Raw genomic sequence first — 16,865 nt, 5'->3', positions numbered from 1 at the left:
TCTTCGGACACTGAGAAGTTGATGATCGGGAGGCGCCACCCTCGCTTTCCTATTCAAGAAGTTTAGACATGCGATTGATTGCCACTTTGAGATACAAAACATTTGGCTTGCGCAAAGGATGATTGTGCTTTGTCAGTTCCACTGTATGGCGCTGGATTTCCTTTCCACCATGAATAACTGTAAAGTCCACTACCCTTCAAAAACCTAGAAATTAGTGGGGATCAGATGAACAAGTCAGCCAACATACTCACTACCCCTTTACCCTTCACTACCCTAGTGCTATTACACAACCAGTAGGAGACATCCCTTACAGCTCAAGCTTATCCTGCTGACAGTGTACAACTTAGCCAGCTGCTGAAACTATATCATGAATCACAATTTCTTTGGAAAAGGGGACGATATGGAGAACTTCTTTATCCATTTTAAGTGCATTAGCAGAACCTGGGGATGGTAAACAGATGAATGAGCAGCTTTAGTTGTCACCTTGGTAACAAGAAGGTCAAAAAGAGTAGGACACAACAATGACAGGAAATACATAGAAGGAAATTTAAGGCCCATAAGATTTTACCAAGCCTCCCAGGTCCTGAGTCTGATCTGATTGAATCTTGAATTTTAGAGAAATGCAGAGGTCAGATATTACATTACAGCCATTGTTTCAGAAAGTGTGTGAGGTAGATGGTAAACCTGTGGGTGCACAAAAGTTCTGTGGAGGTTGGTATATTCTAAAAGACAAGATTTTGTACCTGGCAGATACTTAGAATCCCTGGCTGGTTGTTCCACCCTGATCTTTAGCTCCCTCCACAGATTCTCAATTGGATTTAAGTCAGGACTCTGGCTGTGCAACTGCAAAACGTTAATGTTTTTGTCTGCCAACCATTTCCTCACCACTTTTGCTGTGTGTTTTGGGTCGTTGTCGTGCTGAAATGTCCACTGGTGCCCAAGGCCAAGTTTCTCTGCAGACTGCCTGATGTTGTAGTTGAGAATTTTGATGTATTGCTACTTTTTCATGGTGCCGTTTGCTGTGATTAGGTTCCCTGGTCCACCGGCTGAAAAACACCCCTAAAACATTAGGTTCCCATCACCATGTTTGACAGTGGGGATGGTGTTCTTAGGGTTGAAGGCTTCTCCTTTTTTACGCCAAATGAAGGCTACATCATTGTGGCCAAACAATTAAATTTTGTTTCATCTGACCATAAAACAGAAGACCAGAAGTCTTCTTCTTTGTCAAGATGAGCATTTGCAAAGGCAAAGCGGGCTTTTGTGTGCCTTATCTGGAGAAGTGGTCTCCTCTTTGGTCTGCATCCGTGGAACCCAGTGGTGTGCAGTGTCTGTTGGACTGTCTGCCTTGAGATGTTGCCACCAGCAGAGCCCAGATTCATCAGGATGGCCTTGGTGGTGATCCTTGACTTCCGACCACGTCCTCTGAGATATTTCACAGTGCGGAACGTCTTGTATTTTTTTAATAATACTTTGCACTGTAGCCACTGGAACTTCAAAACATTTAGATATGGTTTTATAGCCCTTTTCTGACTTGTGAGCAGTCACAATGCGCAGCCGCAGGTCCTCAGTGAGCTCCTTTGTCTTAGCCATGACTGTCCACAAACCAACAGCAGATAGCTTCTGCTTTTCACCTGTTGAGTTGATTAAAACAGCTGTTCCCAATGAATCAGGGTAATTAGGATGCTTTAGAACAGCTTGGGCTATTTGGAATGGTATAGAACTTTGGATTTTCCCATAGACTGTGACAGTGTGCAAAGGGTATGAATAATTTTGGACATGCCACTTTTTGTTCAAATGTAAATAAAAGCTGAGAAATATTTTTTTCCACAATGATGCCTCTTGTACATCGTCTTATTATCTTTTGAGAGACGCCTGTGTCATTTCTGGTCAAAAAAAAAAACTTGCTGGTTGAATAAAAGTAACTTTAAGTCAGAATTTGCCAATTTTGGGCTTGACTGTATATAATGGAACCTTGAATGAACACGTATCATCTTTGTGACTTCAGAGAGTCTGGAACTAAAAGGCTCATTCTGTTTTTAAATTGAAAACTCTTTGAGAGAGAAAGAAGACAATTGAAAAATGAAGGCCTTGCTAATAAATGGGCCATGGACTTTCTCAGGTATTATTTACTTAGATGTAAATTAAATTTAATAACTAACCACAGGGCATTGAAACGGATGCAGTCATTGCAGAATAATAATTCCAGGATAAAGTGCTGGTGCTCTTGAAAGAGCAAACTCAGCAAGGAGTTATGTACGCTAATATACTTGGATGGGAACTGTGTTGTAGAAACAAGAATATAACCTTTACAAATAAATACAGAGTCTTTGATATAGTATAGTGTTGAGCTAAATGATTGTTGGTGAATGTTTAGGTCAATTACTACTGTAACTACTGTAACACCTAACTGTAACTACTGTGGGTACAGAGATATTAAAGTGGACCTATTATGCAAAAATCACTTTTATAAGGTGTTTGAACACAGTTGTGTGACCGCAGTGTGTGAAAACAATCAGCCTATAACAGTAAAAATCCACCCACTTACTTTTTTATAATCCCAATAAATAATAGACACTCTCTGAACACATAATTCCAGATTTTTCCCTACGTAAACATCATTGTGGAAAAATCCCACCCTATCTACTGTGAAAATTATGGACAAATCTAAATAAAAAAAAATTATGTTACTTTAACATTGCTTACACTGTAAAAAGTTTTCACCAGTTTCAACTTAAAAACTTAAGTTTAGCAGCTGCCTTAAAATCTTAAATTAAATCAATTTAAGTAATTTAAACTCACAAGTCAACTCATTTTTATTGTAATAAGTTAAAATGACTTGTAGTTTTAAGCTGATTTAACTTAAAAACTTAAGGCAGCTGCTGAACTTAGGTTTTTAAGTTGAATCTGGTGAAAACTTTTTACAGTGTAGGTGTATATATATATATATATATATATATATATATATATAAATATATTTTTTTTTACACAAATCTCATAACATTATTTATACTTTTGCAATTGTAGATGTAGAAATGCTTTAATGCTACATTTCAGTTTCATTAAACATGTACTAAGTGCGTCTAAATGGCACTTCAGCTGCTTCTGTTTTTTCTGCAGTTGAAAGATCAGTTTTGTTAACACAGATTTCATTTGAGTGGTAACATCATTTTCAGATGCTATGGATTAGTTATGATGTACAATATATTGTTATGAATGTTTTAATTGTTCAGACTGTATAGCCTAATATGATAACTCCTTTAAAGTGACATAAAATAGACTCAATTTGTGTACATTTGCGGTCTTTCCCACTCATAGGTCGGAAATATGAGGATTAATAAATAATAACAATTTTATATGTACAAACATCTTTTCACACTGCAGGGATCCCATATCTGTTATAAAAAAATGACTCTTGGCAAAAGACTAATATATGAGCATGTTTATTTCATTTTTGACTTGTGACTTGTCGGTGACTGTCGAGGCAATTTTCTATTTCTACCGATAAAGCATTTAGACAGTTTAAAGAACACTTTTTATTAGAGTAAAGCAAACAATAATAAATATAAATATAATAATAAAAGTTCCTTCACAGTGACATCTCAGCCAGAATCTCATGATGCATTCACTTTGGCATACACCTTTGTTGAGTTCATTCATCCATTCAAATAACGCTTATGTATTTGAATGCTATATACAGCTGTAAGTGTATGCTGTGATGAATCATAATAGTTATGAATCGATTTAAATCAATTTAAACCAATGGAGCCTCTTGAATGAGAAGTAAACATTGTCAAGCTTATATAGCAAAATCCACCCAGTGGTATTTTTTTTTTTTTTTTTTTTAAAATTAAATATCCCCTTTTTAATCATTCTCACCGCTCCCACGATAGTTGATTGACATGAGCGCCTTACCTTAGAACCACCGTCACCGAGCTGAAACAGTCTCCGATCGCCTTTGTGTCGACTCAGGTGCAGGGGAAGACAAGAATGTCTCCGATTGAGCGATTGAGGTGTTCTGTTGTTGGATGTAATAATGAACATAGCAGTCATTTACTCCCGACATCTGAGCCGCTGAAGACGCAAAGGATTAACGTTACTTTCGTTTTTGAAAGGAAAGCGCTGATCCTGATCTACATATGTGTCTATGTTTGTGCGAATCATTCGTGATGCAGCTTCAGCCACAGCAGAAGTGAGTATAAGGGTTTTTTATGCATCTTTGCAAATGGCCTTTCTTAATAATGTGGTTGTTGGCAAGTTTCGCAGCTAAATGGGTTCATCATCCCACGGCAAAGAGGGGCGGGGTGAGCAGAGCTCATTTGCATTTAAAGGAACATGCAACAAAATAGCTTGCTCTAAAAAGGGCTGATTTTGACAAGGTAAAAAGAGTGTTTATTACACTACAATTGAGAAATTTTAACCAAAGTATGTTATAGAATTTGCATTAAGACCCTAAAGAATCATATCAGCTTGTGGAAAATGGGCATCCGATGACCTCTTTAACTGCTGTCACCAGTTTGCACCCAGCTTCACGCGCAGACCTTCTTGTGGTACGTAAAAGCACGTGAAGTCGGTATAGTTGCCTATATATGGTATAGTTGTTGTCTTTAAAGTTATATTTTTTGGGCTTTTTATGCCTTTAATGGACAGGACAGTAGAGAAATGACGGGAAATAAATGGGCAGAGAGAGGGGAGCAGGATTGGCAAAGGACCTCAAGGTGGGAATCGAACTCGGGTCGCCGTGAGCACAATTGTGCTATATGTTGGCGCACTAACCATTAACTTGAAAATATAGTAGGCAGAATACAAAAACAAATACATACTTCATAAATACTTAAAAAATATGGCATATAAACTTAATAAAACTGTGCAGAATGCAGTACAGAGTTTCACAATACAGAGAGATTGAATAGCACACAAAGCACAGATTGCATTTTTTCCATCCATACTTGCCTCTCTTCCTCCCTTTGCATGAACAGGAAATTAGACACAAACATGGAGGAAATCTGGAGCCACTAGAGCTGTAAAGCCTGGTGGATTCATTAAGTTCTTCATTGTATTATGAGGCGTTTCTATCCCTTCCATGGCCACAGGGTCAAGAAACAAGATCTTTCCATGTTATATTTAATATATAACAAATATGACACTGGACCACAAAACCAGTCGTAGCACTGATATATTTGTAGAAATAGCCCAAAATATGTTGTATGGGTCAAAATAATTGTTAGGATATTAAGTTACGATCATGTTCCATGAAGATATTTTGTAAATTACCTACCATACAAAATTATTACTAAAAACCTAACTTTTGGTTAATAATATGCATTGCTAAAGACTTAATTTGGATATACTTTAAGCGTATTTATTCAGCTTTCACATGATGTATAAATCTCAATTTGTGGTCCAGGGTCACAAATATGCAAGTCACACAACACCAAATGACCATTCAAGACCAACAATCAAATGTGTATTTGATGAGAACAGTGTCTTAGATCTAATAGAAACACTCTGACATTAGTTTATTGTCCCCAGATCTTTAATTATCAGATTTAGGAGGAACAGGGTTTTACAACACCAGACAGCTTTGACTCTTCTGATTGTATTTTCTCACCGAAATGTTCGTTCATGCACAAACATGTGCACACTCTCTTCTGCGTGTAAAACACTTGCCACATCACCACAGCAAAACAATTAAACACAGCAACAAATAAATAGATAAAGTAAATCTTCAACATTTTTTTCCCATGTTGATATGTTTCACTTGAGCAGGACACGGCTGAAGACAGTCCACCAAACATACCTTTTACTAGCTGCCTCATGAGACTTATGATATCCACTGATGTTTACTCAGTAACAGGATGTTAACCTTTCTGTAAAACGTTGCTTTTTATCATGATGGGATCTAGGTTGAATACCTTTCATTAAGTAATTTAATCATAAAGGCCAGCCTTACTGATGACTTTAGATGTAAATGCAGGTTTTCGCATTTAATCTGGAAAGAATTGTAAAATCTAAACATTTTTATGTCAACACCACAGAAATTTCTATAGTGAATATACATTTTATTCCAGTTATGTTCTACAACAGAGGTTCTCCACCACACTTCTGGAGCCCACCACTGGACATTGTGAATGTGTTCCTAATTAAAACACCTGTTTCAGGTCATCAGTTCATTATAAAATGAAATAGACATTTGAAATGTTCTCCAGGAACATGACTGGGAACCACTGCTCTACAATATTTTCTCAGAGGTGTCCAAATCTGCTCCTCAGGGAGCACTTTCCTGCAGAGTTTAGCTCTAATCCTAATTAAACACACTAATCAAGGTCTTTAGACTCACTAGAAACTTCCGGGCAAGTAAGTTGGGGCTGGTTGGACCTAAATTCTGCAGGACACTGGCCCGACAGGAGCAGGATTTGACACCCCTGCTTCAGCTGGATATTGCTCTTTAGGGATTTTCACAATTGAAGTTAACCCTGGGTCATTCTAAATGCCAGGTAAATGGAATCCTGGGTTATTTGCTTCACGTTTGACACTGCTTATAATTTACACAAGGTTATCAATTGATTCTGGCTATTCATAAGCTGATATTTCACACTTTATAGTCCTTAACCCCGGTTTAACATTCTTATTTGGATATTATAAGTTTACAATAACGGTTTTAGCATTGGTCATCTCTGTATTATACTTTGCAGACTATCAGGCACTCACATTCTTCATGTTTTCTGTTACAAGTTAAAATTTTTCCCCTCAAACTCTGAAACGTTAGTTTTTACAATGTGCAATGTTTCCATGACGGTCTGGCGATAACCCAAGGTTAAACGCAGTGTGAAAAGCCCTTTTTTGAGTTCGGATTGTGAAATTCCTCCAAATAATCAATTAAACTGTTCAATCTAGATTTCCAATCAGGACTCCTTACACATTTTTTTACTTTGTAACATCCATTATAGTTAACACACTGTTTTGAAGGACTGTTTACATAAAGTGGGGTTATAAATCTGGCAGAAAGGCTTACAGAACACAGAACACCTCAAAAACACCCAGGAAAATGTGCATTTAGAGGTTAGGGGTCACATCTTACAAACACTTCACCAGACAGCACTGCTCCAGAAGAGGACAGGGTGAGACAGGATCCATGCAGGAGTGGGAATTGATGATATTTGATAAAGCTGAAGTCGCTCATTCGTCAAATCGACCCTCCAGGATACTCTCGAAGGAAAATGGGACAAACTTAAAGCCCTGTCCTGTGTAGAATTTGTTCTGGAACTCCACCCTAAATGACAGGAAGGACAGGACAAAAGAAGCAATGTCAGAGCGGTGATGAGTGGGACATTTGATATTAAAAACACCTGTGGATTCCTGGTTATAACAATGTGCTTGCATCTTTGTTTACTTGTGGTATGTTGTGGTTGTTTCCTCAAAAGCAAAAGTGTGTTGAAGTGAAAGGGTGAGAGGGTTGGGCTGTATGACCATATGAGGAATGTGTCAGCTGGTGGAGAGTCTGTTATACTGTGGGATCTATTACTGGGCCAAATAACTCTCTCCTGCCCTCTTAAAACACAACTACACTATTGTTCATTTTCTACATTTCTGGCATCCGTTGATAACGGTTCTCACTTGACTGATTGACTGATTAACAAAACATTAAACATTTGCTTTGAATATATTTAAATCCTTTATAAAACAATTTATAAACTTGGATATATTTTAGAGTAGTCAATGTGCAGCTTGTATAGCAGTATAGATTTACTGTCCTCTGAAAATTACTCAACATACAGCCATTATTGTCAAAATGGCTGGCAACAAAAGTGAGTACACCCTAAGTGATAACAGCAGTATGTTGTTTAACCATGCAAAGCCACATGTCCTATTCATCACGTTTATGAAAGTTGTGTAACTTCTATTAGAGCAGTTCAAATTGGGTGCTTTAAGTACAATTCTCTCATACTGACCACTGATGTTCACATGACACATGACATCTCATGTTGAAAAGAACTCTCTGAGGATTTGAAAATTAGAATTGTTGCTCTCCACTAAGATGGCCAAGGCTATTAGAGGTTCAGTAACACCCTGAAACCAAGTTACTCTACTGAGGTCAGGGTCATACAGAGATTTTTCAAGATGGGTTCCATTCGAAACAGGCCTTGCAAGAGTCAATCAACGAAGTTGAGCACTTGTTCTGTGCGTCAGGTGCAGAACCTGCCTTCAAAAAACATATGCATGAGTGCTGCTAGCATTGCTTTAAAGGCTGCAGAAGTAGAAGGTCAGCTTGTCAGTGCTCAGATTATATGCTGCACACTGCAACAAGTCGGTTTGCATAGGCGTTGTCCCAGAAGGAAGCCTCATCTGAAGCTGACTCACAAGAAAGCCTGCAAACAGTTTGCTGAAGACAACCTGTCCAAGAGCATGAATTACTGGAACCATGTCCTGTGGTCTGATGAGACTATAAGATAAACTTGTTTGGCTCAGATGGTGCCCAGCATGTGTGCTGATGTCCTGGTGAGGAGTACCAAGAAACTTCTGTCTTGCCTACAGTCAAGCATGGTGGTGGCAGCATCATGGTCTGGGGCTGCATGAGTGCTGCTTGTACTGGGGAGCTGGTAAACATGGATTTCATTATGTACTGTACATTCTTAAGCAGGACATGATGCCTTCTCTCCAGAAACTAGGCTGAACGGCAGTTTTCCAACATGATAACGACCCCAAACACACCACCAAGATGACAACTGCCTTGTTGAGGAAGCTGAAAGTGTTGGGGTGGCCAAGTATGTCTCTAGACTTGAATCCTATTAAGCACCTGTGGGGCATCCTCAAGCGTAAGGTGGACAAGCACCATGTGTCTAACATCCAGAAGCTCCGTGAGGAGTGGAAGAGGATCCTAGCAACAATCTGTGCAGCTCTGGTCAATTCCATGCCCAGGATGATTAAGGCAGTGCCAGATAACAATGGTGCTAACACAAATTATTGACACTTTGGACAGGTTCACTTAGGGTGTAATCACTTTTGTTGCCAGCTATTTTGACAATAATGGCTGTATGTTGAGTAATTTCAGGGGACAATAAATCTATACTGCTATACAAGCTGCACATTGACTACTCCAAAATATATCCAAGTTTCATTTCTATAGTATTGTTCCTTGAGAAGATATACTAAAATGGTAGCTGAAATTTGAGGGGTGTACTCACTTTTGTGACATACTGTTAGTGAGTGATTCTGATATATATATATATATATATATATAGCTCAAGCTTGTAAATTAGCCAAATGTGTCTTATTTAACATATATTTGCCTTTAAGTTTATTTCTAAAACGTTCATACCTGTAAACTCACATTTTTCAATTTGTCCAGGTTTTGCTGCCAAGAGTGAAAAAAGCCGTAATCGCACACATTCCTTCACTATCATTGGCTCATAGATAAGAGTGTTTAGATTTGCCGTTGAGAGAAATATTTTTGAACTGAAGGTTGAGATTTTGAGTAAGGTAATGTCCAGACACAGATTTTTGAAATCAAACAGACAGCTGTTAGTGAGTGATTTTGTGCATGACAGTTATCTGAGAAGCCAAGGGAGGCAATTCCTTGTGGGGGAAAAATATGTTCCATGTATTCCCTTAATTCAGAAACCTTTAAACATCAAATGAAACCAGAACACGATTATACAGTGGGTTAAAAAAATAAAAAATGTAAAATTGCTCCCTTATTTTAGATGTACATTGTGTTGGGTGGATACTTAGGAGAAGGAAATATTTAAGCGTGAGGGAATGTCTCACTGCTGTGGTAAATATTTTAGTCAAGAGAGAAAAGACTGTTCCATCTTTCTGCACAGAGAACAAATAAAACCACCAAGGGTGCAGAACCCCATTTACCACCAACTTGTCTGTGTGTGTATTGTCCATGTAAGGCTTTTTGAATGGGTCAAGCCACACTTAGTACGTCTCACTGAATGTTTTATTCTTCCCTTGACTATAGAATACAACAACTGCTATATATATGCATATACATACGCAGTTCTGCCTTGTAAAATCATTATCAGAACAAGTTATTCTTGAGAGGCAGTGATTGTTTACCTTTCCTCTTCACATTCTTTCCCTCTGTAGCACATTTCAGAAGGATGACATAATCTACACACTGAGATCTTAACAGAAAAGAGTGTCAAGGATAGAGTGATTGTTAAAAAACGTAGAATGGACAACTTTTACAGCTCCATTCATAGCTTTTATTAATTTTGTTATTTTAATGTTTTGAGATTAAAGTCAATATACTACGAGAATAAATTCGAAATCTTTCGAGAATAAAGTCGAAATTATAAGAATTAAATCGTAGCAATTAAAGTTAAATTTTTTTGAGTATAGCGTGCACATGCAAATGGACCAGATTGCGAGCATCGGGAGCAGTTGTCAGGCCACCGAAATTTATTCGAATATATGTGGGATTATTAGCAGAAATCATAGTATGTGTAGGGACAGCAGGGACAGTGTTCTTGGAAATAATATTTCATGTCTTCGATTGCATTCATTAGGCCTATTTTTAGTGTGCCAGCCATTCAACAATAGCAATGAGCTTTGTGCTTTTGGTACTTTTAATATACAACAGTCTCAGCTTTTAAAATCTGTCAGTTTTATAGCGAAATACAAAAATGTATCTTGCAATAATGTGTTTTACACACTCTTTAATGTGGCACGACAGATCGCTGTATTTATGTGAATCAGTCGTCTTTTCGAATACTAAGAATTAATTTAATTAAATTATACTGTTTTCTTTGTGAAAATTCCACCACCTACTCTACAAAAACATATGTGGTATTAATCTTTTATTCCTGACATGTATTTAATTTTTAAACAACATAACATTATAAAGGTTCAAGTGGACTCTAACTCGTTAACATAAGTTATATTGATTTCTTTTCTGAGGTAGTCACTATTCACAAGCTGCTTTATTCACGGTATAATACAGTAAATGATTAGAAACAATATTTACCATCTTCCATTCATTATTTGTAGCGTGCCAGCCACCCAGTAATCACAATAATTTTGTGCTTTGTTGCTTTTAATATAACACAGCTCAGCTTTCAAATTCTGTCAGTTTTATCACCAAATACAAAGTACAGTATAAATGTGTTTTTCCTCTTTATTTGAAGTTTACAGCATGATATAAACATGGAGGAACATCAGAAGAAATGTAGAAGAAAAAAAACAGTAGGCCTATAGCTTAATTTCATGAAACGAATGTCTCACTGCAATCAGAAAGACGGCTGGTTCACATTAAAGAGCGTTAAAAACACATTATTGTAATATACATATTGTTTGTATTTCGCTATAAAACGGAGAGATTTTGAAAAGCTGAGACTTAGGAATAACTCCCTGTGCTCTCAATCCGGGCCATTTACATGTGCAATAGGCTAGAATATACTTTCAAAATATAATAACTTTAATCTCGTAATTGCTACAAATTAATTCATTCTCAAAACATTTCAACATTATTCTCGAAACACTTCAACTTTATTCTCGTAATTTTGACTTTATTCTCAAAACATGACTTGTTTCTCATAATTCTGACTTTATTCTTGAAATATTTTGACATTCTCGTAATATTTCAACTTCATTCTAGTGATTTTGACTTCCTTTACGAAATATTACGACATTAATCTTGTAATCTTTTTTTATGTCGCACTAAAACGCTGTCGTAGAATAATTTAAGTGTGTTGATCTTAGCAGACTAGATCTCTTACGCATCCTGATCTAGCAGATCAAATATGACTTGCTATTGTCAACAGATACACAGACAGGCTGCTGTGAGCATGTAAGATGTGACGTTGCTGCTGCATGAATAGGCATACATAAATACCCTAGAAGATGTAGACAGGTGGAGCTGGGGGAGGTGGTGGATTTCAGACACTCTGACAATGGTCTACAGAATCAGTATACAGTGAACACTGAACCAGACTATTTAAATGCTGAGCAAATAAACTTGCTATAGGCTTGAAAAGGCCTATTAGAATGTGCGATCCACAGTTTCATGACTGAACTAGATGTATACCTCCAATGGTATTTAATGATAAGTCTTTATAATGGCTAAAACATGTTATAGATGAACTGTTTAAATTTTAAATTAGTCTAAAATTTGAAATCATTTCATTTGTATGTTGTTAAATTGTAACCCTGTATGTTGATGTGTGTTTATCTTACCAATGCAAGCGCAGAGCATGCAGGAATGCAGACAGTCCCTCCATGATGAGTAAGATGCACACTGTTAGTGTGGCAAAGGCAGAGAAAATGATCGACAGGCCAAAGAATCCACCTCCACTCCTTGAGGACAGCCCAAGATGCATCACCATTCCCCAAAGAACCTCAGACAACTCTGATAGAATGACAGAAAAAGAGTATTTTACATTTTAACAAGCCTGTGGATTTGTTGCGGATATTTATGCCTGTGTTTGTGTGTATGAACTTACGAGCATGAGCCAAACTAAGGGCCCAGAGCCGCAGGTATGAGGCAGTGTTGGAGATGCAGCCCAGACAGTACTCTATAGTATGAATGGCCTGATGAACAGCCACATCTCCAAAGTCAAACTACAGACAAAAAAATAATAAAAAATACAAGAAAGAATCAATAATGATCTTTGAATGTAGGATCCCCCCCCCCCCAGCACTAAAAGCAATATTTAAAAAAAAAAAGTTATCTGATGATACACCCACTTTTTCGTGCATATATTACTTTATTATTCTGCTGTTGTTTTTCTACTCAAAGCTTTTTAAACTGAAGCCAAGGAGCACTGGCTCTGTAATTCATCTTCACTTTCCATCATAATATTTTCATATTGTGTAAGATGCATGGAGTCATTGAGAATAGAGCTGTGATGATTGTGATGTCAGTGAATGTTTTCCTGTCTTTTAACAGTCCAGAGAGATTACAGAGAGACAAGAGCATGTTCTTTCCATTCTTCATCTAAAGATCACATATCCTCTTCTGTCAAGTCATAAAGAGTCCTTACTGAGGTTTTTTTTAGAGTGCCTCAATGGACTGGTCCTACACAGGACAAGTGGTTTGGAGAATATATGGATAGAAAATGGATGGAAATTTGATTTAGAGTAATGCAAAAGTCACATAATGTCCAATAAGACTGAGGTTTCAATGCAAAACATCAGACCAGTATCTGATTTAGAACCACTCATGTAAGTGGCTCAAATTAGAATTAAACTGTTATTAAAAAAACTGTCACATAAAAATAAAAATATCAGTCTGAACATTGCCTAAATGAATGGACAGCACTTGGGAGTTGCTGCTTAGGAGGTTGAAGGTTCTGTACAATAGAAATAGGTTTTACTCTGCAAGAAAAAAAATTGAACGAGGATTGATGTCAGGTGTGTTTATCAAGAGGGAAAAGACAGGGCCGATTCTTCCCAAAGTCTTGTAAAGTTTGGCTTGGCAGAGGCTGGTTTCCCTTTTCCACTTGATTCTTTTGTTAAAAGTGTCGAATGGTTCAAAAGCCATCATGGAAAACCTGACGTAACACACTCATTGTTCTACAGCAGAGGTGTGTTACCAGGATATCATAGGAACCAGAACCCCAAGGCTATTGAGTGACTCAAAGTGCATAGATTACACTAGTATGCATTAACACAATATCAAGGATATTACGTAATTCTATAACAATCGTGTATTGAAATATCTGCCTTACTAAGAAACCACAGTGTGTCACGAATGATGTTTTCACCCATTTACATTCATTCACATTACAATTAATAAAACATACCATATGTGGTTCCTAGCACATGCAAATATGCAATAAACCACAGTGGTCACTGAAGGTCATAATTTCCCAATAATAATCTATATAAACAACCGTATTCTATAAATCACAGATGACAGAAAACATCCTGCTTGTTTTTCCTTTTTGTAAAGTGAAACTCTAGAGTAATTTTTAATTTGACTGAGGTTTGGTTTAGGGTTAGGGGGTTTTGTATCTGTAATTACCATCCAATAGGTCTGTATTTGATTGCATAATTTATTGTATGTTTCACTAAAAGCAGTTTTTTTTTTTTCCATTTTTCGTAAGAGTCAAATTCAATGTACTTAGCTTGCATTTCATATAAATGTACTTGAAAACACATGCATATGACATAATTTATTTTTTGCAGGAAGTGTAACTTGTAGGGGCATGTTTCATATTGTAATTTTACGGGATGCACCCTTCCAAGTTAGTAGCCCATTTGATTAAACTTGATTAAATCTTTTAATGAATAATTTATAGATGAGAAAAATTACGTGAATGCAAAAGTAACAGAACAATACACAAAATTCTCTTACCGGTTCTTCCTCTGAATGCTTGAAAAGTAGAGAACAGAGTTTTAGATAAACAAATAAGAGAATAGTATGAGTAGTGTGTTTCTAATTCAATTCTTGTTAAATTACCTGCATGAAATATTAGGCTATAGGTTACAGGTCAGACAATGAAAGCAATCTGTTAGGAAACTCATTCTTTAGCAGGCGTGTGATGTGCGTAGTTTTCTCTTTAACTCTGGCACACATGCACCAAGCACTGATACTCATAGACTATTATTCAATATTCTGATATGTGCATGCTGGATCCTGTCCTTGTGTTTGCACACATACTACATTTTTCCATCTCAGTAGATCTATGCAATCCTCTTTCACCACGAACAATTAACGCCATGTGTGGGTAATACCACAGAACTTCACCTCAGTCATAACTCATCATAATACTCATAATAATAAATTACAGACAGATTCAAATCAGATAGCCATAAATAATCACTGTTTCAAAACAAGTTTCAAAACTTCAGTGCATTCCAAAATTATTGAATCATCGTATTGCTAACTTTCTGTTTCCATAGTGTCTTGAACAGACCACACATCGATAATAGTGATGGCACTAACATTTAATAATAAATAAAATGACATACATGTGTTTATTGCCCTTTATCTTGCCCACAAAAACATCTAATAAGCTGAATCTCAAGAAAATGTGCTGAAGTCCCACCAAAAAATCTAACCTTTGCTATTTTGTTTAATTTTAAAGCATTATACTATAAGTATTTAAACATATTATTATACGTTTTAAGATTTGTTTGCGTTATGACAGTATTTTTATAACAATTAAGCAATTTTTTTATTGCAGTATTTTTTAGGTTGTTGGTAATTCCATTATTCCCAATGATTCTCATTAGATTCTTTTGACTGTATTATATTTTTACTACATTACAGTAAAGCAATGTAATACAATATTTTTTATTTGAATCAGGTATTACAACAAATTCTACTATGAAATATAAATACTTCCCAATTAAAATATAATTTTTGTTTTTGCATTAAAGCAATAACTATATAGTAAAAACTATTTTAATGGTCTTAAAAAACACGATGCCTCATTTTTTTTAATGCAAAATATAATTGCATGCATTTTTTATTAATTATGGTGTAAAATATTTTTTGGGAATTTTTCATGACATATTTCATGAGATTCACCCTCATCTAAAACATGCTACCAAGAAAGCAGCCTTTAATTCATTCAAGTGTACTTTTTAATATTTGTTGTTTTTATCTGCTCAGCACATGACGGAACAGACGGTTCAGGGCAAAGTCAAAAGTTAAGATAGAGGATGAAAATATTTTGCACATTCCAGTGGTGGGTATGTTTGGAGCGGGTGAGTCAGGCTCCTCACAGAGTCTCGTTGTAGAGTTACTCCATTGTTTACATTTCTCAAATTATTGTAGGATGACAATCATTTAATCAGTCTTACCTCTGTCTAAGCAGATACACTTAAAACATTGGTAGTATATAAACTATGGTTTCTTTTCCACAAACTACATCCCACAAGAAACATCACTCCAGCAATGTTTTTTTATGTGTCATCAAATATGCACCAATTTGTTCCTAATTCAAATAATTCCATATGTCATGTACCACTGGCTGACATCACAGGCTCCACCCACCTCATCTCCTTCCTCTGAGTGCTGCGAGAGCTGGTCGTGGTCAATGATCTCCGCCTCGTCCTCTGTAGGCCCGTTTCCGACCCGGACGCCACCGAACTTCTGGGTGCCCTGTTGGGTAAGTCCGGTGGGTGAGCTGGTGCCTGTCTGCTCTAAAGTTTCTAGATTCTCTGCAGGTCTTGCCTCCCTCATCTGGGACTAAATACAAACAAGGTCTGTGTGGCTATCAGCACGCCATGGGCCACCTGAGTGTATGCTGTGTCTGGTATGGCTGCTTGGGGCACCTACCAAAACACGATGGAGCTTCACCTGTTAATCACAACGCAGCTGGGCCAGCATCAGAAATGAACTATTTTGCTAATTAAGGGACATTTTGTGTCACCTGGAATTGATTTTCAAAGGCATTTTCATTAGTGCATTATTTTATAGTTTTTAATATAATTGCTGTTTCAAACTTACAGGGAATCCTGGGTATTAAGACTTGTATGGCTTAATATAACATAAATGATGTTTCTTACTAAAATATGTAGTAGAAAACCCATGAAAGACTTACATTATTTAAAAAATCCACATCATTTCATACATATTTTAGACTATGGGGTGCATCATTATTTTGATTGCGTAGTAGTGTTGCACTCGGTGAGCGACAGGCACTGAGCTACGCTATTTCTACCGCAACACAACCCAAAATACATAACTCGGAAAATAAAATACAGATATGATGCCACATTATGTGGCTCTCGGTTGTGATTTTCAGTCAAAGGGCAACAAGAGAAGTGATGTAAGTCTTCACTGCTTTCCTAGCGATAAAAAGAGGAGAAAAGAATGGGAAGATGCCTGTGGATAAATAAAACTTCCTAAAGACTGTCTGTGTTCTCTCCACTTTAGCCCTGATGCCTTTGAGGCAGTAGATCACAGC

General features: G+C 36.9%; 1 protein-coding gene across 2 annotated transcripts in view; it reads right to left on the bottom strand.

Annotated features, from left to right (window-relative positions):
• Window positions 1-5,515: 5,515 nt before the first annotated feature.
• The window catches only part of atp6v0a1b (ATPase H+ transporting V0 subunit a1b), a 40,615-nt gene continuing 29,265 nt past the window's right edge, over window positions 5,516-16,865 (bottom strand). Inside the window, exons 18-22 of one of the 2 annotated variants that reach the window (XM_073830415.1) lie at window positions 15,950-16,144; window positions 14,303-14,320; window positions 12,447-12,564; window positions 12,181-12,352; window positions 5,516-7,270 (exon numbers count right to left, since the gene is read on the bottom strand). In XM_073830415.1, the coding sequence (XP_073686516.1) occupies window positions 7,177-7,270; window positions 12,181-12,352; window positions 12,447-12,564; window positions 14,303-14,320; window positions 15,950-16,144 (597 nt within the window). In that variant the 3' untranslated portion in view covers window positions 5,516-7,176. The remainder of the gene's footprint in view (window positions 7,271-12,180; window positions 12,353-12,446; window positions 12,565-14,302; window positions 14,321-15,949; window positions 16,145-16,865) is intronic. The other variant, XM_073830416.1, reaches the window with a different exon arrangement.

Source organism: Garra rufa, chromosome 24 (genome assembly GCF_049309525.1).
Source record: "Garra rufa chromosome 24, GarRuf1.0, whole genome shotgun sequence".
In the NCBI taxonomy this organism is placed as follows: domain Eukaryota; kingdom Metazoa; phylum Chordata; class Actinopteri; order Cypriniformes; family Cyprinidae; genus Garra; species Garra rufa.
The sequence above is the reverse complement of the archived record's forward strand: the minus strand, read 5'-3'. Positions and strand labels throughout refer to the sequence as shown.